Source organism: Chiloscyllium plagiosum, chromosome 24, assembly GCF_004010195.1.
Source record: "Chiloscyllium plagiosum isolate BGI_BamShark_2017 chromosome 24, ASM401019v2, whole genome shotgun sequence".
NCBI classification, from domain to species: domain Eukaryota; kingdom Metazoa; phylum Chordata; class Chondrichthyes; order Orectolobiformes; family Hemiscylliidae; genus Chiloscyllium; species Chiloscyllium plagiosum.
Genome location: NC_057733.1, coordinates 45,682,494 through 45,704,842, shown reverse-complemented (window position 1 = coordinate 45,704,842; position 22,349 = coordinate 45,682,494). Strand labels below are relative to the sequence as shown.

Sequence of the window (22,349 nt, the reverse complement as noted above, 5' to 3'; positions counted from 1 at the left end):
TGGGAATGCAATGGGCAGATGCAGGTGGGGGTGATGGTGATAGGTTGGAGAGGAGGGTGGAGTGGAGAGGTGGGAAGGGAGATGGACAATTAGGACAGGTCAGGAGGGCAGTGCTGAGTTAGAGGGTTGGATCTGGGATAAGGTGGGGGCAGGGGAAAAGAGAAAACCACTCCACAGGCCACACCTGTTTCTCCAAGTATAGGGGATGCATTTGATCGAAATACCAGCTATTCCGAGGGCTCTTGACTGGGTGGATATGGAGAGGACATTTCCTCTTGTGGGATAATCTAGAATTACGGGTGGGGGAGGGAGTTTGGTGGGGAGGGGGATGCTGTCGCTATTTAAAAATCAGGGTCACCCATTTAAAACAGAGATTAGGCAAAAGTGTTTTCTCCCAGAGGGGCATGAGACTTTGAAACTCTTCCTGCAAAGGTGGCAAAAGAAAAGTCGAGGAAGTTTTTAAGTAGATACATTCTTGTTAAGCAAGGGGATGTAAGAATATCATGGGGTACATAGAAGTGCACATTTGGAGGTCAATATAAGACCAGCTGTAATTTTATTGAATACTGGAGCAGGTGCAAGGGGCTCAAAGGCTTACTCCTGCTCAGTATCAAGGTTTGAATACATGTACGATTGGATTCAAGAACAGCTTCTTCCCCACTGTTGTCAGCCTTTTAAACAGACCTCTCAAATGTTAATTTTGACCTTTCTGTCTGCATCGTCTCTGTAAGACTGAATTCTGCACTCTGTTCTGCTACCCTGATGCACTTTGTATGGTTAAGAGTGTGGCGCTGGAAAAGCACAGCCGGTCAGGCAACATCTGTGGAGTAGGAGAATCGACATAAGCCCTTCATCAGGAATGAGGCTTGTAGGCCGAGGGTGGGGGGGGGGTGCAACTGAGAGACAAATGGGAGAGGAGTAGGAATGGGAGGGAAGGTAGCTGAGAATGCAATTTGCCTTATGCAGCACGAAACAACACTTTTCACTGTATCTAGGTACATGTGACAACAATAAATCAGTCAATCGATCAAGTTTAATCTGAGTGTTTGTATGAAAAGGAGCCATTTATATAAACTGTTAGCATTAGAGGGCTATTGCCTGGCTCTTTGGCTGTCCTGTGCATCGTGTGTAATTCAGTCCACTCTTCATCCAGTCCTGCCCCGAAGCTTATATCCATTTTTTTTTCAGCAGTCATTGTTGGTGTGATTCGGAGTTGAGATATTCCATTCCTCAGGGCACCAGATCTGATTGTATTATCCCCAGATCAGGCCTGGATGTATCCTAGCTACACTCGGCACAGGCTCAGATAGAAGCTGGAATCTTCCCAGCCCCGACAACTCAACTCAATACCTGACTGTTGTCCCAGCTCCTACTCACTTCTTCATCAGTAATTTGCTTTATCCTCTTTTGTGGTGGTCTCTAACTAAATGCATTGATCATAGAGTAATCATGGCCTGATTGGTCCAATAATGCTTTCCCAAATATTTCAAACAACCACCTTAGCTGTAAAATACTTCAGTTTGTCTTTCCTGTTTTGAGAGAGAGAGAGAGGGGAAGCTGCTTTGGAAAGAGCACAGTTTCCAGGCTGTGTCATCACCGGGTGGTGCTTCCCCAGTGGCTCCTGTGTCAGCTGTTACTTTCTCCTCTTGTCCCCTTCCTGGTTCCCTCACGTGGTGAGGATCCACTGAAACATGGGACAATCTGTCGTTCTTCATAGAGTCATAGAGATGTACAGCATGGAAACAGACCCTTCGGTCCAACCCTTCCATGCCGACCAGATAGCCCAACCCAATCTAGTCCCACCTGCCAGCACCTGGCCCATATCCCTCCAAACCCTTCCTATTCATATACCCATCCAAATGCTTTTTACAAATTGCAATTGTATCATCCTCCACCACATCCTCTAGCAACTCATTCCATACACGCACCACCCTCTGAGTGAAAAAGTTGCCCCTTAGGTCCCTTTTATATCTTTCTCCTCTCACCCTAAACCTGTGCCCTCTAGTTCTGGACTCCCCCAACCCCAGGGAAAAGACTTTGTCTATTTATCCTATCCGTGCCCCTCATGATTTTGTAAACTTGAGAGTCAGGACTGTAAAGGAGCTGTTGGAGGAATGGTCTGATGGAGATGTTGAAAGGTCAGTGGGTAAATAGAGACCAGCGATGCCTTCTGGTGAGAGAGTCCACAACAAAGAAGCAAATCCACTTTGTTAGAGAGGGAATGGCAGGAAGCTTTCAGCTATTCATGGGGAAATCTGGGATCATCTTCCCACAAGGTGGCAAGTGAGGCTGAGGATCGATGGAAAATAACACAACTATCGACAGAGTTTTGATGGAGAAGGTTGTTAAAGGATAGGGAATCAAGGCAGACGGATAAATTTAAAGATCAGCCATGATTTAAGTGAATGGTGGGATAGGCTCAATGAGCTGAGTGGAGATGGAGCATTGACGTTGGATTTATTGCTGGGAGAGGCTAGCCCTGTCCTTGCTTATTGTCACTCCCGGGGCAATCAGAGACTCAGCAGCAATCAGTATCAGGAATGGCCAACTCTTATCTTGCTCCTTAATCCTGGGGTCTTCAGGTCAATTGTAACCATAGGGTTGCATGAGCCAGTTCAGCATGGAACGAAATTACTGAACCTGGGAGCCAGCTCTATCTGATCAGCTTACGAGAAGAGCATGGTTTAACTGATTGACAGAACAGCATCATAGCTTCTCCCTATCTCCCTACACATAAAACTCAGGCACACCCCAGATAACACCCACTGCACCACCAAATGGGGTTGTGTCAACCCATTTTGGATGTGTGAGGCCAGAGGATATGGTCAATATTAATTCAGCTGCAGAAGTGGTTTAGTTCACCCCAGAGTAGGACATCATGCCTGAGTATACTGGGCAGCCAGAAGGGCTGCCCTCTTGTTCCTTGCCACCTTCCATTGGGAATACCCTCCGCATGTCATGTGAGACTATCTCCATGCAAAATAGGACAGATCTAGCAACTCAAAACTCGGCATCCACAAGGCACTGTGCACTATCGGCAGCAGCAGAATCTGTAACCTCATGGCCTGGTATATCCCCCACTCACCCATTACCATCAGGCCAGAGGATCAACCCTGGTTCAATGGAGAGTACAGGAGGGTATGGCCGGAGCAGCACCAAGCACAGCCGGATGTCAGCCCGATGAAGTTACAACACAGGACTATTTGCAAGTCAGACAACAGAAGCAGCATACAGGGCTAAGCAATTCCCAACCAATGGGTAAGGTCCGAGCTCTGCAGTCCTGCCACATCTAACTGTGGTTCGTGGTTCAGTAATGGTGAGCATGAAGCTATTATTGATTGGTGTCAAAGCCTTTCTGGTTCACCGATGCCTTTTCCATGGGGATATCTGCCCTCCCTACCTCCTCTGGACCTGTCTTTGTAATGTGTGGCTTTCAGGTTTATTCCCAAAGGCAGGTCACCACATTGCTGTGGATCTGGAGTCACATGTAATAGAGTAATAGAGTAATAGAAAAATACAGTGCAGTACAGACCCTTTGGCCCTCGATGTTGCACCGATCCAAGCCCACCTAACACACTAGCCCATTATCCTCCATATGCCTATCTAATGCCCGTTTAAATGCCCATAAAGAGGGAGAGTCCACCACTGCTACTGGCAAGGCATTCCATGAACGCACGACTCGCTGAGTAAAGAATCTACCCCTAACATCTGTCCTATACCTATCACCCCTTAATTTAAAGCTATGCCTCTCGTAATAGCTGACTCCATATGTGGAAAAAGGTTCTCATGGTCAACCCTATCTAAACCCCTAATCATCTTGTACACCTCTATCAAGTCACTCCTAAACCTTCTTTTCTCTAATGAAAACAGCCTCAAGTGCCTCAGCCTTTCCTCATACGATCTTCCTACCATACCAGGCAACATCCTGGTAAACCTCCTCTGCACCTGTTCCAGTGCCTCCACATCCTTCCTTTCGTATGGCGACCAAAACTGCACACAATATTCCAGATGCGGCCGCACCAGAGTCTTATATGTAATCCTGGGCAGGGCAGGGAGGGTAGACCTCCCCCTGCAAAGGGCAGCAGTGAACCAGATGGGCTTCTACACCAATCAGCAATAACTTTGTGGTCACCATAACTGAGTCTGGCTTTCAGTTTCAGATTTTATTGGTTGTCCAGTTGTGTTAAATTCCACCGGTAGTTGAAGTGGGGTTTGAATTCCTGGTCAGAGCATTACTGCAGGTCTCTGCATTACAATTGCAGTGACATTGTTACGATTCCACTATCTCAGGGTAGTATCCATGGTCTAACCATCTTCAGTTGCTTCATCAAAGACCTACCCTCCATCAGAAGGGCAGAAAGGGGTATGTTCGCCAATGAGTCCACAATGCTCAGCCACTCCTCAGATACTGAAGCAGTCCATATCCAAATGCAACAAGATCTGGAAAATATCCAGGCTTAGGCTGACAAGTGACAAATAACATCCATGTCACACAAATGCCAGGCTGTGACCATTTCCAATAAGAGACAATCTAACCATCACCCCTTGACATTCAATGGTGTTACTGAGTTCCACCCCCCCGCTTCCACCCCCCGCTTCCACCCCCCCACTGTTGTCACAGTCTGGAGATTACAATTACTCAGAAACTGAAGTGGACTAGTTTATATACATTGTGGAATATACAAAAGTAGTTAAACTATGATGATCTGCTCTGAATTCTGCAGTAACTCACTTCCTGACTCCACAAAGGTGATCTATAAGGCACAAGTCAGGACTGTAATGGAGTACTCCCCACTTGCCTGGATAGGTGCAGCTCCAACAACACTCCTGAAAGTTGACACCATCCAGGACAAAGCAGCTCACTCAATTGATACCATATCCTTCACCTACAACGTCAATTCCTTCACCTACAACATAAATTCCCTTCACCATAAGGCCATAGTAGCCGCAGTGTGTCCCGTCTATAGGATGAACTGCAGCAGTTCACTCAGGTTCCATCAACAGCACCTTCCAAATCTGTGACTTCTGCCACCTAGATGGAAAACAAAAATCAAACATAACAGCAGCAATAATAAACGCTAAAGAGAGGCAAACAAAAATAAAAGGAACATAGCAGAGCAATGTTAAATTGGCCCAGTTTAGAAACAGGGTGAATGTGAACAAAAAATGGAAAACGCTGCAAGTATTCAGCTCCCGCGACTCCTTCAACGGCACCTTCCACATCCGTGACTTGTACCTCTGAGAAGGGCGGGGTGAGGAAATACACGGGAACACCACCTACAAGCTCCCCTTCAAGCCCCACCACAAGCTGACTTGGCTGTTCCTTCAGTGTTGCTGGGACAAAATCCTGGAATTCCTTTCATAATGACATTGTGGGAATACTGACATCCCCAAGGACTGTTGTTGTTCAGGAACCAACTCACCACCATCTTCTCCAGAGCAATTAGTGATGGGCAATACATGTTGGCCCAGACAGTGATGCCTACATACTGTGTCTGAACAGACAGAAAGGAGATGAACATGTTGAACCGATATAAATTGCCGATTGGGATTCAGTTGGAGTATTCAGTCCAGGGCGCCATATTTTGGGAATGAAGTCAGGGCATCAGAGAGTGTGGAATAAATATTTACATGAGAATGGGACTGAGGATGAGTGACTTCATGGTTAAGAGAAACTGCAAACCTGGAGTTATTCTCCCTGAAGCAGAGAAGGTTAAGGGAGGAGCGGGGGAATTGGTTAGAAACGTTCTTTATCACAAAGATGTTTTGATGAAGAGACAGAAAGTGTTCCCAATGGCTGGAAGGAGAGTGAGTAGAGGACAGACTGGAAGTGATGGACAGAAATCTGAGGGAACACATGAGGAAAGAGGAAACATTTTCACGCTGTGATTTGTGATGGTTTGGAATCCACTGGCTGGAAGAATGACAGAAGCAGATTAAATCGTAACATTCAGAAGATAATTGGATAAGTACATGAAGGAAAGAGTTCTTTATAATCATCTTGAGTGGGTAATGGGTAAAGTCTTAGAAAGCAAGCTCATTGGATTGCTCTAAGAAAAAAGCTAGCACGGATGCAGTGGACTGAATGGCCTTCTTGTGTACTGTATGATTCAGGGTGCATTACACAGCAGCTCAGGCGACTGTCCAATTAAAGCAGCTCCACAATCTGCACATGTGACGTCACATGGCACCATCTTCACTACCATGGACACGTCAGGATTGTTTCACATTGCAGTTGGTTGGAGCTGCCTGTGACTCACAGTCAGGAGAATGTGATCTGCTGCTTTTGAACTAGAGGAGCTGATGAATTCAAAAGGTATATCCTCAGGATTAATGAAGAAGTGGGCAGCAGAGTGAACAGAGCAGCGTTGTGAGAGGAAAGGGACAAAAACACGATAAACAGTTGAGAGAATCAAACACACCAGCAGCAATAATACATATTCAATAGAAGTGAACGATATAAAGGAACAAGTAACAGAGAAATGTTCAAATGATCCGGTTTATAGATGGGTGAACGTGCAAAACAAGTGGAAAATGCTGTAAATATCCTGCCAAATCTCTCTGGATCTGTGAAGAGGAAAGAAGTTAAGGTCACTCTTGAAGGTCAACAATCAGACCTGAACTGCTGAGGACAGAGAAAGTCACTTTGTAAGATTGACCAAAATGGAAAGGCACAGGGGAGAGCCGGAGGGAGAGAGAGGGGGAGAATAAGTGAGAGAGAAAGGGGTGTTAGGAGCCAGGTAAAAAATCAAGAATGTTTAAAAGAATAGAGTTTCCAAGAAATAAAGTACTAAGCTGTAAAGAGTAAAATAGATGACACCAAAAGATTTGCTTTCTCAAAGAATACAAAACAAATTGCTGAAATGACATCTGCATCATATTGACTGCTCTTGATGCTCGATTAGCCCCATGGCATAGCATTGTTTTTACATGTTTAGTGCTGTCACTTTTAAAGACAATTGGTAAATGATTACTATTTAAGATGCAGACCCTTTTTCAGAGAGAATAACCTAACTGTATTAAATTCCAGGTTAAAACAGTGGGTATTTTTGAAAGAAATGCTTTGGAAATATTGCTATGTAGAACTAAGACCGAATTTAGAACTGTCCATCTAACTTACTGCTTTGGGTCATAGATGTTTTTATATTAGCATTCTTAATGCACTGCTCAAAGGCGGGGGTGACCTGTTACTAGTCAGCGCCGAACTGTATCAGTCAATATCCCTCTCAACTTGAGCTCTACGGAGCAGTGCATGTCAAAGACATTGGTGAATGCTGGAAAAGAAAAAGGTTGCATTTACATAGAATGTCCCAAAAATGTTTTATACGAAGAGTTTAGCAAATTTCAAACTGCTTTGGAAAGAGTAGCTAATATACAAAAGTAGTTAAACTATGATGATTTGGAGACAGTGATGTTGTATAAAGTTAAAAATCACATAACACCAGGTTATAGTCAACAGGTTTATTTGGAGCACTGCTCCTTCATCAGGTGATTGTGGAGAATAAGATTATAAGACATAGAACTTATAGCAAAAGGTTACAGTGTGGTGTAACTGAAATTGTATATTGAAGAAGACCGGAATTGTTTGAGTGTAAGACCCGGAGTGTAAGAGACTTAAACAATCTGGGTCTTTTTCAATATATAATTTCAGAATTAATTGTAAAAACAAGTTCACCCTGTAAGCTTATATGTGTGTGCACGTAGGAAAGACAGATTGAGTGTGCATGTGAGTGGAAAACAGCTATGTTTCTGCCCTTGGCATTTAATTGCAGAAGTGGAAAATGTGGGTTCAAGATAAAGTCACTGAAGTAAGTAGGATTGATTTTATTGTGGAAAGGAATATAGGGAAGGAACTGTCAAACAAGATTATTTAAGAGATAGTTAAGTTTCTGATATCCACGAAGTATTCCTGGCTTTCATATTTTATAAATGATAGTGAGATGTGCATAAGATAGGAGGCTGATTAATTCATCAGGTAATTGCTACTAATTTTGAAAAGCATCTATCTGGATCTTTGTCCATTTTCTTCACAAAGTTTTAAGTGTTTCAGGTATTACTGGAGAATTGCTGGATTCTTATTTTATGTTTAAGCCATTGTAACACAATCCAGTTTCTGATTACCCATTGTGGCAATGGAAATGGACCAGAGGAGGCCATGTGTCTGATGAGTATGATGTCTCATCATGCATTCTTGGCTGAGAGCCCAGACATTCATTACTGTGTTGGAAGACCTGAGCCCCTGTTTGATTGACAGCTCAAGCTCTGATCTCTGCTGTCAGTTTTACAATTTTATTTACACAAGGCTAAGGGGTTTCAAGTGCTGGCAGTTGCTCCATTGAATTGGAAAGGAATCTGGATGATTGGCAATTGGTTTTTAGTGAAAAGACATTTTTTTAAAAGAAGTAGAAGTATTTAGTTAATGTTTTTGAAGCTTTCTTAACACATTCTATTGTTAGCATAGAGTTAGCACTGCTGCCTCACAGCCCCTTAAAACCGAGTTCAGTTGCCGCCTCAGGCGACTGACTGTGTGGAGTTTGCACGTTCTCCCCGTGTCTGCGTGGGTTTCCCCCGGGTGCTCCAGTTTCCTCCCACAGTCCAAAGATGTGCGGGTCAGGTGAATTGGCCATGCTAAATTGCCCGTAGTGTTAGGTAAGGGGTAAATGTAGGGGTATGGGTGGGTTACGCTTCGGCGGGTCGGTGTGGACTTGTTGGGCCGAAGGGCCTGTCTCCACACTGTAATGAAATCATTGCTTCAAGTTGTGTTGCAATGGAAGTTCTGTAGTCTGACATGGAGGGACTATGGCGGATGGTTGGGGAGCATAGGCCTATGTAGGGCCTGAACAAGACCCTCAGAGCTAGGAGCAGGAGCTGATTATTCAGTCCCTCGGGCCTGCTGTACCATTTGATGTAATCATGGTTGATCTCACTACAGCCTCAACTCCACTTTCCCGCCCAGTCCTCATGCCAACCCGTTACTAATTGAAAACCTCTCTATCTCCTCCTTGAATATACTCCAAGTCCCAACATTTACTGCACTCTGGGGAACTGAATTCTGCAAATTCATGAGCCTTTAGGAGAAGTAATTCCTCCTCATCTCTGTGTTAAATCTGCCAACCCTCAGCCTAAAACCATAGCCCCTCATTCCAGATTGCCCTTCAATTCTGTTCAATGTCTATTTTGTCACCTCCTCTAAATATCTTATGTATCTCAATTGGATCTCCTCTCATTCCTCTCACCTCTCAAACTACTCTGCTCAGTCTCCTCATCAGACAAGCCTTCCATTGCTGGAATGAATCTAGTGAACCTAGAGGTGTCAAGGAGATGGATGAAGGAGAATATGATGGTTTGGATGGGACACAGGAAGCCTCTGGGTGGCTGTGATAGTGTGCGAGATTAGGACTGGGGGACATTTCCTTTCCATTGTAATTGGGATAATGTTCCAAAGCACCAAACGAACCTTTTGGCTGCCTCTGACCATTTTCCAGGCCGACCAGCCTGACTGCCTCTGTCTTCTCCTCACATTCCCTCTCAGGTTGAGTGAACTGAACTAGGGATTTTCCCAAGTTCCACATCCTGCTTTGAGGATAAAAGGCGAGGCCAATGTTTCAGAATTGGATCTTTCTAGCAAAGGGTGTGCAACCGAAACAATAACTGTGATTCTCTCCACAGATGCTGAAGGACTGGCAAAGTATGTCCAGCATTTTTGATTCAGATATGCCTCATCAGCAGTATTTGTACTTTAATATTTCCTCAGTTTTCTGGTGTCCCCCAGACGGATGTAAGCAGCTCCATTTTATGCCATTCAGGTGCATCTTTCTTTAAGTATGTAGCTAAGAAATACAACAGAGGGAGGACACAAAGAGACTGTGGAGAAAAATCATGCTGTTTCTTCCAATGTTTTCTATCGTGCTTCATTATCCATCACTTGTTCACCCAAAACCTTTTGTTGAATTTCAGGCATGTTCCTTTAACAGGTTGATCATTAGAGTGGTTATAGCATTAATCTTCATTTTCCGATTCTTTATTACAATCACAGTATTGGGCAACTCAAACAAATCAGTGGGAATGCAGTGTCTGAAAGCCATGGAAGACTTAGTGTCCAAAGCGTTAACCACTGACTTAGCACTGGACTAATCGATTCGCTGACGTTTCACAGCCATATTTTCTTTTCGCAGAAGCCTCCAGCATCCCAATCTGCTTCAGTGCCTAGCTCAGTTTACAGAGGTGACACCTTATCTCCTTGTCATGGAGTTCTGTCAGCTGGTGAGTACAGACATGTTCTGGTCATTCGATAGCAGGGAAGACTTCACCCTAACCTCATCATCCTACTCCATCATGCAACTTGAGAGCTTATGAGGGGTTTGGCAGCAGTGGATGACTGATCTCTCAGCATCACCACATGCACTGGCTGTTTGACATGAGCCACATGGAGGTGGACCGTTACTATGGCTTCCTTCTCCAACTGTTTTAGAATCCACACGTAGACCTCCCAAACCATTGCTTATTGACAGTCAGGAACACAAGAGGGTTTGTTAAACAACAGAAACAAGAGTCACTATCACCCACCAAATCTCTCCAAATTTCAGCCACAACCTCAGAGGACCTTTTCCCTGAAGGCATCCCACTTCAGCTGATTTCATAATGCTGCATCATGTGATCAAACTGTGAATAGAAATTGTGACAATTGGAAAGTGTCCCGGACATAAGATGTCAGCATGTATTGCAGCTATTAAAAAGTCCTACTTTCCTCCAGTCATTTATCTAACACACCAGTAGTTATTCTAACAACTTCTGGATCGCAGGCGCTCCTCTGGGCTGATAACCATTCTCATTTGGCTTTGTTAGTGTTCCTCTATCATGGTGTATAAGATCAAAGGTCAATGGCAAAAATCAATTTGCGCTCAAGAGAGGAAACGCTGTCATAATGTCCAGTTTTTCCTGGGCTCCATCTAGCTTAAATAAGGAGGCAATCAGCAGCCAATTGTCAGTTCATTCACTGTTAGAAAGATTTTCAGATTGGTAATGAGACCTTGCATGGTTACCTGTCTGACCCATTGCTCCAACATGGAATTAGACTTGGGTTCCATTTAATGGAAACATTACTTCTAATACTGTGCCAATCTCCAGCACAAATCTGTTGACTAAGCAGAACAGTGATTGGTCTCCAAGCCTTGGTGTCTTCAGAATGACTGGTGTTGTAGACCATAGAGATGGAAGCCAGCTCAGCAACTGGGCTGTCAACATTTTCCAAAAGGATGGTATTCCTGTTGTTCCTAGGGGGCTCCCTATATCCTGCTGCCTATCAGTCTCCCCATCCATTTCCACTATTGGAAATGGATATCTACAGGGATCCTTCAAAACGTCCCAAAAGGCTTAAAGCCAGCAAGAAACTCCGTGGAGAAGCATTGGTCTTACTTTTGGCTAAAGGAAACAAGGAAATTGATGGGTGACATGGTGGCTCAGTGGTTTGCACTGCTGCCTCACAGCGCCAGGGACCTAGTTTTGAATCCAGCCTCAGGCAGCCTGCCTGTTTGGAGTTTGCACATTCTCCCCATATCTGTGTGAGTTTCCTCCGGGTGCTCCAGTTTCCTCCCACAATCCAAAGATGTGCAGGTTAGGTGAATTGGCCATGCTAAATTGCCCGTAGTGTTCAGGGATGTGTAGGATGTGCATTAGTCAGGGGTAAATGTAAGGGAATGGGTTTGGATGGGAGACTCTTCGGAGGGTCGGTGTGGACTTGTTGCACCATTTGGACTGTTTCTACATTGTAGGGATTCTATGAAAGTGTGCAGTTAGCAGGGAGATTTATTCCTTTTCACCACCTGCTTTCAGGAGACGAAGATCACTTTAAAGGTGAGATAACCTTTCTGTTTCCTTTTCACTCTTACTGCCCTTACCCATAGTGTGCCATGGTGTAAGATGGTATTGCGTAGAAAAAGAAGGAGATGCTGATTTCACTGGGAGAACAAGAAGCTACTCTTCATACCTTACAGTGCTGTGACCTGAGAATAGTACAGTGTAAGACTTGCTACAGCTTCTCCCAGCACCTCACTTTCAATAAGCCTCAGTGAGCGAAGGTGGCCTGTAATAGTTATGTTCTTGGGGGAACTGTTGGCGAAAGTACAGCATTGCTTTAAGTCGAGAGATCAGGCAGAGCCTGAGGACTGTACAGCAAGCAGCTATCATTGCAGTTCAACAGTGTTTCCAGAGAGCACTTTTGAGGTTCAGAGAGGATAGGCAAAAATGTTAATATCTTCTGTTTAAAGCTTCCTTACTCTGCTAAACGAGTCAGCATTTGTTTGTCAAGGGACACCTTCATTGCACTGCATTCTGACCTGCACAATCCGAACATATTGGCCTGATGAATAATCATTGCCATTACAATAATCTGGACTGAGGAAATGCTGCTAGCCTTGCTCTGTGCTTATATTTTAAGGTTCTACAGGTTTTATTTTCTGCTTTTAGTAATCTCCAGTGGAGTAAGCACACTTTAGGTTTCTGAAGAAAGAAGCTTCGCTAATATGTTGAATTTTTCCCATTTCCATTTAATTATGACACTGAATTGAACTCCCAATAAAAGAAATATCTAGCATCATCGTTTGCTGTGCCACATGAGCTTGCATTCTGACAATTGGATTTTTAAGCTAAGGTTTTTAAAACAAATACCGGGACATTTGGAATGCACGGAGCATTTTCCCATTGATCCCCCAGAGGAGAATAAAAGCTGAATTTGGTGGGAAAGCACAACAGAGTCAGAGGTTCATGTTTCGGAGTGGGACCTCTGATCAGATCAGTCCTGATCGAATCTCCCATTGTGAACACTGATGTGTCTTTTCTTCTTACAGATACTGAGCAACATGCTTTGCAATTCCAGCATTTGCAATTTGTTCTTTTAATCTGCACCAAAGGAACAGCTTCTATACAGGTCGACTGCTTCAGTACTTATTTAGCTTGTGATTAAGTATTGGCGAGAAACTAACCAGTGTGAATTGTTACAACCTATTGGGTTTGCCAGGTTGACCGTTCCTCAGTCCTTACATGCTAAATTTCTGGCCTATTGAACAGGTTGACTGCCTCCAGTAAATTTGTTTGATAGCCTGACAGCTTGCTGAATCAAAATAGTTCAATCAGGCCTTGATTACACTGAGTATCCTTCTCTCCCTCCCTTTGGCTCAACTAAATGTTGTACAGCAGAACCTGTGGAATTTCACTGTTGTCCATTCCTGACCAAATGGTGACAGGAAAACCGACACATTTGGTCTCAGTGACACTGACTGTGTCAGTGAGTGGTTAGGGCCTGGGATACAATGCCTGAACATGTGGTGGACAAGCAGGAGGCTGGGAAAACGCAGCAAGCCAGGAGGTGCAAAAGTCAACGTTTCGGGTGTAACCCTTCTTCAGGACTGGTGGGTGGGTAGGACAAGCTGCAGATAATGGAGGTGGCAGGGGGGGCAGGGTGGTGAGGTGGGGATAGGTGAAAATAGGCACCGGGTACGACCTGGTTGGTCAATGGGAGGGTTGAATCTGGTTGGTGGCAGGGAGCAGTGGAAGGGAGGGGGAGGGGCTGGGAAGGGAGTCAGGAAGGGAGGTTATTTGAAATTGGAGAACTCAATGTTGACTCCTCCGGGCTGTAGGCTGCCCAGGTGGAAGATGAGGTGTTGTTCCTCCAATTTGCAGTGTGGTTCGTTGTGGCAATGGATGGCCATCCTTGGCCTCCTCCTTTCCACTGCTCCCTGTCACCAACCAGATTCATTTCTCCCATTGACCAATCAGGTCATGCCCTCTACCTGTCTTCACCTATCCCCACTTCACCACCCTGTCCCTACCACCCCCTTTATCTGCAGCACCCCCACCATACCCACCCCCAGTCCTGAAGAAATGTCGACTTCGCCACCTCCTGATGCTGCCTGACTTGCTGTGTTCTTCCAGTCTCCTGCCTGTCGACTTTGGATTACAGCATCTGCAGGGCTTTTTTTGTCTCTGAAAGTGTGGTGGAGGCAGGTTCAAATGAGACACTCAAGAGGGTAATGGATGCTTATTTGGGTAGAAGCAATGATCGGGATTATGGGGGAAAGGCAGAAGTTTGACACTGAGTCATATTGCTCTTTTGGAAAGCCAGTGCAGACACTATGGGCTGAATGGCCTCCTTTTGCACTGTAACAATTCCCTGATGGTTTAAATTGCACATGCCATGACCATTAGGATGAAGATGTCAAGCTAGATGTCCTGTGCCTCCTGGTGGTTAGATCTTGTCATTACAGATCCAAATAAAATAATATTTTTTGGTTGTGTTCAGCACAAAGACAGAAAGTGCCAAAAACTCTTAGTTAAATAGAAAGAGGAACTGAAGGCCAAATAAAATTATGCAAAAATTGATTTATAAAATGCGAGTGAAAACTGTAATTGTAATTAATTTTTTGAGTTTTCCTGAACTCAAATATGAATTGCTTTAAAGATATAAGCCTATATTTAAAGCTATACTTTTGGTGTTGGATGTTAGAAGTCTTGCTTGGCTGAAGGGATGCTAAATTGCCCATGCTACAGTCATTTCTATCCATTGTAGCTCAGATTAATCTTACATTAGGTATATTACATGCAGTTTACTTTCATTGCTTTTTGTTATAGTTTAGATATTCAGTTTATGTACAGCCCTTAACCTGCACCAAAGAATACCCAAAATATCAGCAAGATTAAAAATGTATTTATTTTATCAACTTTAAAAAATGCACTGGCATCCCAAGGTGTTTTATAGCCAGTTAAGTAATTGAATTGTGACGTGAAGAAACCCTGGTGCTGGTTATATACAGCAAGTTCCCTTCGTCAGCAATGAGGCAAAGAACCAGATTCCTTCTCTTTTCAGTGAATTGAGAAGGTAAACATTAACTTAGAAACGTCCCTCCTCTTCTCTAAATGGTGCCATGTAAACTCCAACATTCATCCAAAGGTGCTTCAGCTTGAAGATTCCCACAGCAATCAACATCTCTTGACCACGTAGCACGAGATTCGAGGTTTTGGCTCCTAAATTGGGACTTGAACCCACAACCGTCTGACTGAGAATGCCACCCTCCAGGCAACACTGACATGCAGTCTATCTTCTGTAGTTACACTGGCACCACTCCCCACCTCTTCCTCCACTACATTGATGACTGCATCGATGCCACCTCATGCTCCCGCGAGGAGGTTGAACAGTTCATCAGCTGCACCAACACATTCTGCCCGGACCTTAAATTCACCTGGACTATCTCTGACACCTCCCTTCCCTTCCTGGACCTCTCCATCTCCATCAACGGTGACCGACTCAACACTGACATTTTCTACAAACTCACCAACTCCCACAGCTACCTGGATTACACCTCCTCCACCCTCCCTCCTGTAAAAATACTATCCCTTATTCCCAATTCCTCTGCCTCTGCCGCATCTGCTCCCAGGAGGACCAGTTCCACCACAGAACACACCAGATGGCCTCCTTCTTTAAAGACTGCGATTTCCCCTCCCACGTGGCTGATGACGCCCTCCAGCGCACCTCGTCCACATCCCGCACCTCTGTCCTCAAACCCCACCCCTCCAACTGCAACAAGGACAGAACCACCCCTGGCCTCCACTCCACCAACCTCCATATACATCGCATCATCCTCTGCCTTTTCTGCTACCTACAAACAAACTCCACCACCAGAGATATATTTCCCTCCCTACCCCTATCCGCTTTCCGTAAAGACTGTTCTCTCCGTGCCTCCTCGTCAGGGCCACGCCCCCTAACAGCCCACCCTCCCGAACTGGCACCTTCCGTTGCCACCGCAGGAATTGCAAACCCTGTGCCCACACCTCCTCCCTCACCTCCATCCAAGGCCCCAAAGGAGCCTTCCACATCCATCAAAGTTTTACCTGCACTTCCACACATCATTTACTGTATCTGTTGCTCCCGATGCGGTCTCCTGGATATTGGGGAGACAGGATGCCTACTCGCAGAGCGCTTCAGAGAACATCTCCGGGACAACCGGACCAATCAACCCAACCGCCCCATGGCCGAAACACTTCAACTCCCCCTCCCACTGCCGAGGACATGCACATCGTGGGCCTCCTCCATCCCCACTCCCTTACCACCCGATGCCTGGAGGAAGAACGCCTCATCTTCCGCCTTGGGACCTTCCAATCCCAGGGCATCAATGTGGATTTCACCAGTTTCCTCATTTCCACACCCCCTACTTTATCCCAGTTCCAACCTTATAGCTCAGCATCACCCTCATGACATATCCTATCTGTCCATCCTCCTTCCCACCTATCCGCTCCAGCCTCTCCTCTGACCTATCCCCATTACCCCCCATTTCCATCCATTGATTGCACTCTCAGCTACCTTCCCCCCCCAACCCACCCCACTCCCATTTATCTCTCCACCCCCGAGGCTCCCAGCCTCATTTCTGATGAAAGGCTTTTGCCCGAAATGTCCATTCTCCTGGTCCTTGGATACTGTGCTTTTCCAGCCCCACATTCTCACCTCTGGACCAAACATTCGGTCACAAGACATTCTTCAGTCATTGAAAGTAATAACTTTGCTGCAAAAATTATGCATTCTGCAGTGTGCATAATTGCAAGAGATTCATTGGAGTGTTTCTCACTCCCTTTTCGAACCAAACTCTCCCCACATTTCTTTTCACGTCCCTCTTTTGTGACTCATTGGTTAGCTCGTGCTTCTGAATCAGAGGGCTACGCATTCAATGCTTTCTAGAGTCGAAAACACCGAACACAGACTGACACAGCAGTGCAGTACTGAGGGAGTGTTGCACGCCTGGAGGTACCAGCTTTCAGGTGGGACATTAAACAGAAGGAGCATCTTGCCCTCTTGGGTTGATTCCCATGGTGATCAATTCAAAGGCGAGCTGAGATGCCCTCCTCAGCATTCCATCCAAATTCCATCCCTGAATCAAAATCACCAAACACAGCTAATCTGGTCATTCTCACCTCGCTGTTTGTGAAAGCTTACAGATTGACTGCTGCATTTCCTGTAATTGCAACTGCGACTGTCCTCCATAAGCACTCTGGAGGTCGGCTGCAAATTTGGGGGACATCCTGAGGAAGTGAAAGGCACTAGAAAAAATGCAAACCTCATCCATTTCAGGATGCCGGTCTCATGACCAGTGTGACCCTCATGTTGATTGGCACAGGTTCCTTTTGACTGGAGAATGTTGGAGCAGTGAAGTTGCCAGACGGCAGTAGGAAGAGTTATTGAATCAGGCCTCTGTCTCTACTTGCGGCTTGCATTTCCCAATATTCTTAGGAGGCGGCACATGGGTATTGACAGTTTCCTGCCTCCCTTTCTTTTCTCTACACCCTATGGGGTGCCCAAGCAGAGTGGCACATTGTGTTACCGTGTATAATTAGAGTCTTCTGATGACTGGTTGGTATGCCTGGACCTTGGGAGCATAGAGTCATAGAGATGGGAAATAGACCCTTCGGTCCAACTCATCCATGCTGACCAGTTATCCTAACCTAATCTAGTCCCATTTGCCAACCCATATTCATGTACCCATCCAGATGCCTTTCAAATGTTATTGTACCAGCCTCCAACACTTCCTCTGGCAGCTCGTTCCGTACACAAGCCACCTTCTACATGAAAAAGAGTTGCCCTTTAGATCCCTTTTAAATCTTTCCCCTTTCACCCTAAACCTATGACCTCGAGTTCTGACTCCCCCACCCCAGGGAAAAGACTTTGTCTATTTACCCTATCCATTCCCCTCATGATTTTATAAACCTCTATAAGGTCACCACTCAGCCTACGATGTTCCAGGGAAAACAGCCCCAACCTATTCAGCCTCTCCCTATAGCTCAAACCCTCCAACCCTGGCAACATTCTTGTACATGTTTTCTGAACCCTTTCAAGTTTAAAGGAAGATGCAAGAGAAGTATATGATGATTGTAAATCTTGCAGGATGTTCACACAGCCTCCCCACTGTAAACCACTTATCCCCCAATCTCAGTATTAACTGTGAAGCTTCGGGATAGCTATTAACTGTTGCATAAGCTGCCGATGAAACATGAGGCATCAATGTGTTCATATTTATGATATCCACTGCTTATTTTCTACTGCTACAATACATCCAGCAAAGCAGATTATACTAAATGTGTAGATTAATATTTGCTTTTTACTGCTCTGTTTTCAAGGGTGACTTAAAGGGTTATCTGAGGACACATAATGCAGCTGATGAATTGGCCCCTGACCCTTCAACTCTACAGCGAATGGCTTGTGAGATCACATCAGGCCTACAGTATTTACACAAACATAATTACATACACAGGTAAGCCACTGTCTGTGCTCTGTAAGACTGAAAATATCCACCATCCTTCTGAAGTGTAAATTTAAATTGAATTGTAATGGCACTTTGAGAATTCATCTCTTTATTATTTAGCTCTTTAAGTTAATTTCTTGATTAAGGCTTGGGAAATTATATAGAAACCAGCAAGAATTCAGCACTGCATAGAACTTTAACCATCCAGGAGAGTAAGTTAGGATGTGTTCAGAGAGCAAATATTATGTAGATAGAATATTTTTAAAAACCTCTTCAGCATTAAGCAGCTGGTATTTCAGTCTAGCAGTTTACCTAGTCACTGTAACAGGAGCAGAGAATCAGAGTGAATAGCAGTGATGTTTTTTTGTGCTACTGTGGATACATTTCCTGGTGATATTTTCTGTTTCATTGCTGTAACATCAATAGGGATCACTCCGAGCCTAGCGCAGAGCTTCCTCAAATCTCCACTGGAAACTGAGTGCCTTTCTGAAACTCAGAACGCACAATATTATTGCGAATGGGTGGGCAAATTCGAATGATTTGAGTCATTTCAAAATGTCAAATCTCACTAACAAACTGAATATCCATCCTTTTCTGGTGCCAACATTTTAAAACTTTCTTTTGAAAACTTAGATGGATGCAAGCAAAGAAAACCCTTAGTACGGCTTTAAAAGATAGCAAGATGTATGAAGAAATAATCAAGCATGATATAAGTGACTCAGCCTAATATCATCCTGTTGAAGTGACTGATCCATGGACACACTGGAATTGATATGATAAAGACGTAGTTAAAAATCACACACACTCGGTCATAGTCCGACAGGTTTATTACCTGATGAAGGAGCAGTGCTTCGAAGGCTAGTGCTTCCAAACAAACCTGTTGAACTATAACCTGGTGTTGTGTGATTTTTAACTTTGTCCACCTTAGTCCAACACCAGCACCTTCACATCATGATAAAGGCAACAAATGCTGGAGAAACTCAGCAGGTGCAGTTGCCGAGCGAGAAACAAAGTCAGCATTTCTGATCTGATATGACCATTCTTCAGGAGTTCAGAGGAAGATCTTCAGACCAGACTTATGATAGTAACTGTGTTTCTCTCTGCTGCCAGACGTGTTGAGTTCCCGCAGCATTCTCTGAGCTTGTTTCAGATTCCCAGCATCTATATGACTTTCCTTTTATTGCTCTGATATCCCTGCACTGTACAATAAGCTGGGTTAGGAGAAGTTAATGCTGATTTGCTAATTGAATTTAGGATAAAAGTTGATGATGATTTTCAAAGGCTTATTCTCCTTTTAGTTGGAACCTAATGACTGCTTTTGTCTCCTTTTTGACAAGGTGCTTGTTCTCTATTCTTGTCTTTTTCCACTTTGTGCCTTCTGGTCACAGTAATACAGCTGGCAGTGACACCCGCTTGAGCCGGAAGCCTATTTCATCTTCCCTGCCGCCTCCCCACAGCTTCCCCTGCCCCCCAATCCCCTCCCCTCATGCTCTGGAGACCATCGCTGCTGGTCATTCCCTGCAACAACATCCTGATGCTGACAGAGTGGACCTCGTGGCTCCAGCATCAGTGATTTTGTTGCGGAGGGTGATCACTCGCGGCCAACACTGGGTCGAACCAGCTTCGCCAGTCGGACAGCCAGCTGCCCAGCTCCGCGAGTGAATCTATCAACAGCTTCTGACTGTCCTGACCTCTTTCCACCTTTGGTCTGACGTTTGGTCAATGATGCTCAGGGATGACGCAGGAAGCAAAAGTGACTTTGCAATGGTTGTTCATCATGGATTGTTCTGACACAATGGCGTCTTTTACAGGAGTATGGAAGCAGGAATTTATTGGGAGGGGATAGAGCAGTGCGATTGTCTGCTAAAAAGCCAGACAAGAAACTTAAAACATTCTTCTGTGCCATAACTATCTGTTCTAATGTCTGTGTAGCTCATGCTCATCCCACAATGTACTACATGGAAGCCATTTACTTCCACTACTGTCATATTCCCCTGCTCCGCACCACCTAGGCTAGAGCACAGCCAAGTGACATGAGGACATATCTTGCTTCCCATTACAAACAACTTGCAGGCTTTCCCATCAACAGGACTCTCCAAGTAAAAGAAAAACTGCCTCAGCTTGAAATGTTTACAAACAAATATTCACTTGGTAGTACAGAACTTGTGCATTTCTGCAAAGACCAGAACACGTGGTCAAAGATTTTCACCTTGCATTCATCAGGACAGAATCACAAGAATGCCAAATCTTAAAGGAAGTAACAATTGATACTGCATGAGACAAAGATTCTGATTAGTTGGCAAGTGAACTCTGATAGGTGAAGACATGTTGTGGTGAATTTGAATTGAAACAAAAGATTGGCAGTTAACTATGTTCGATGCTTTGTACGTAAACACTCTACCAATCAGAGGAGACTTGCCAACCAACCAGGTCTCTTCACATACAGTATAAATTGTTCCATTTGAGATTTAGTTCTGTCCTGATGAGTGCAAGACAAAAAGCTTTGATAGCATATCTATTTACTCAATATTAAAAACAATATAAAATTACTCCCCGATATTCCTGCAGGTTTATTTTGGTCAGTTCTTGTCGTTGGAAACATCCCAGTTCAATGGTTGGCCAACCTGACCTCTGCTGCCAAGAGTGAAACCACTAAGGGTTGATATTGGGCTCCCCAGATACATGGCACAATTGCTTTAGCTCTGGATTGCTATCCATCCACTTCCTGCTGGAATTTCACCCCCTGAGTGCAGGGGCAGACCTGTTCACATAGCCCCCTAACCCGCAATAGTGCCAGCCTACATGGGAGTGATGCCATGTTGGGAGTTGGATAAACTAATATTTCATGCCTTCATGTAACAAATGGTCACCTATATAATCATATCTTGGTAAGGCCTTCAGGAATCATGGTTGGAGAGTCATAAACCACACCACAAGGAAATAGACCCTTCAGTCCAACCAGTCCATGCTGACCATAATCCAAAACTAAACTAGTCCTACCTGTTCACGCCTGGCCCATATCCCTCCATACATTTTTTACTCATGTACCTATCCAAATGTCTTTTAAATGTTGTAACTGTACTCACGTCCACCACTTGGTCTGGTAGTTCATTTCACACACAAACCACTCTCTGTGTAAAAAAAGAATTCCTCTCATGTCTTTTTCAAATCTTTCTCCTCTCACTTTAAAAATATGCCCCCCTCATTTTGAAAGCCCCACCTTAGGGCAAAGGCACTTGCTAGTCACCTTATCTATGCCCCTCATGATTTTATAAACCTCTACAAGGTCAACCCTCAACCTACCTCCTCTCCAGTGAAAAGATTCCCAGCCTCTCCTTATATCTCAAATCCTCCATTCCTGGCAACATCCTGGAACATCATTTCTGAAACCTCTCCAGCTTGATAATGTCCTTCCTATAACAGGGTGACCAGAACTGGACACACTACTCCAGAAGAGGCGATGAGGAGAATTGGGTATAATTGACTAGCCTTGAAACTGTAGCTGTTTTATCTGATATTATGCAGTATTAATTGTGGTTCTGCTTTGTTCAGTGACATGGCCCTGCGAAACTGCTTACTGTCTGCAGACCTGACTGTGAAAATAGGAGACTACGGACTTTCCCACAATAAATACAAGGTAAAGACATAAGGAGTGACTAATTGGTCATACGTTTGAACTGTGTCCCATATAATCTTTGGTCATGCTTAATAATTGCTAAATGACATTGCATATTTCCATTTGGAAAATGTCAGAAGGTTGTAAGATTATGTTTGGCTCTTGTTTCCTACTTTTTAAAACCTTATTCCCGGGATACAGCTATCACTGTCTGGACCAGCATTTATTGCCCAGCAGCCAGTTAAGAGATAACTGCATTGCTGTGGATCTGGAGTTACATGTAGGCCAGACTTAGTAAGGATATCACTTTCCTTCCCAAAAAAAATTAATGAATCAGGGTTTTTTCTTCCCCCAACAATCATTTCATGGTTATCATTAGATTCTTGATTCCAGGTTTTTACTGAATTCAAATTCAATCATCTGCCATGACAGGATTCGAACTCCAGACCCAA

The 22,349-nt window shown here is 44.4% G+C and overlaps 1 protein-coding gene across 5 annotated transcripts in view; it reads left to right on the top strand.

Annotated features, from left to right (window-relative positions):
• The window catches only part of LOC122562236 (serine/threonine-protein kinase LMTK1-like), a 359,515-nt gene that overhangs the window by 305,466 nt on the left and 31,700 nt on the right, over window positions 1–22,349 (top strand). For all 5 annotated transcript variants that reach the window (XM_043714970.1, XM_043714969.1, XM_043714971.1 and 2 more), the window contains 3 exons: window positions 10,176–10,263; window positions 18,157–18,290; window positions 21,834–21,918. In XM_043714970.1, the coding sequence (XP_043570905.1) occupies window positions 10,176–10,263; window positions 18,157–18,290; window positions 21,834–21,918 (307 nt within the window). The remainder of the gene's footprint in view (window positions 1–10,175; window positions 10,264–18,156; window positions 18,291–21,833; window positions 21,919–22,349) is intronic.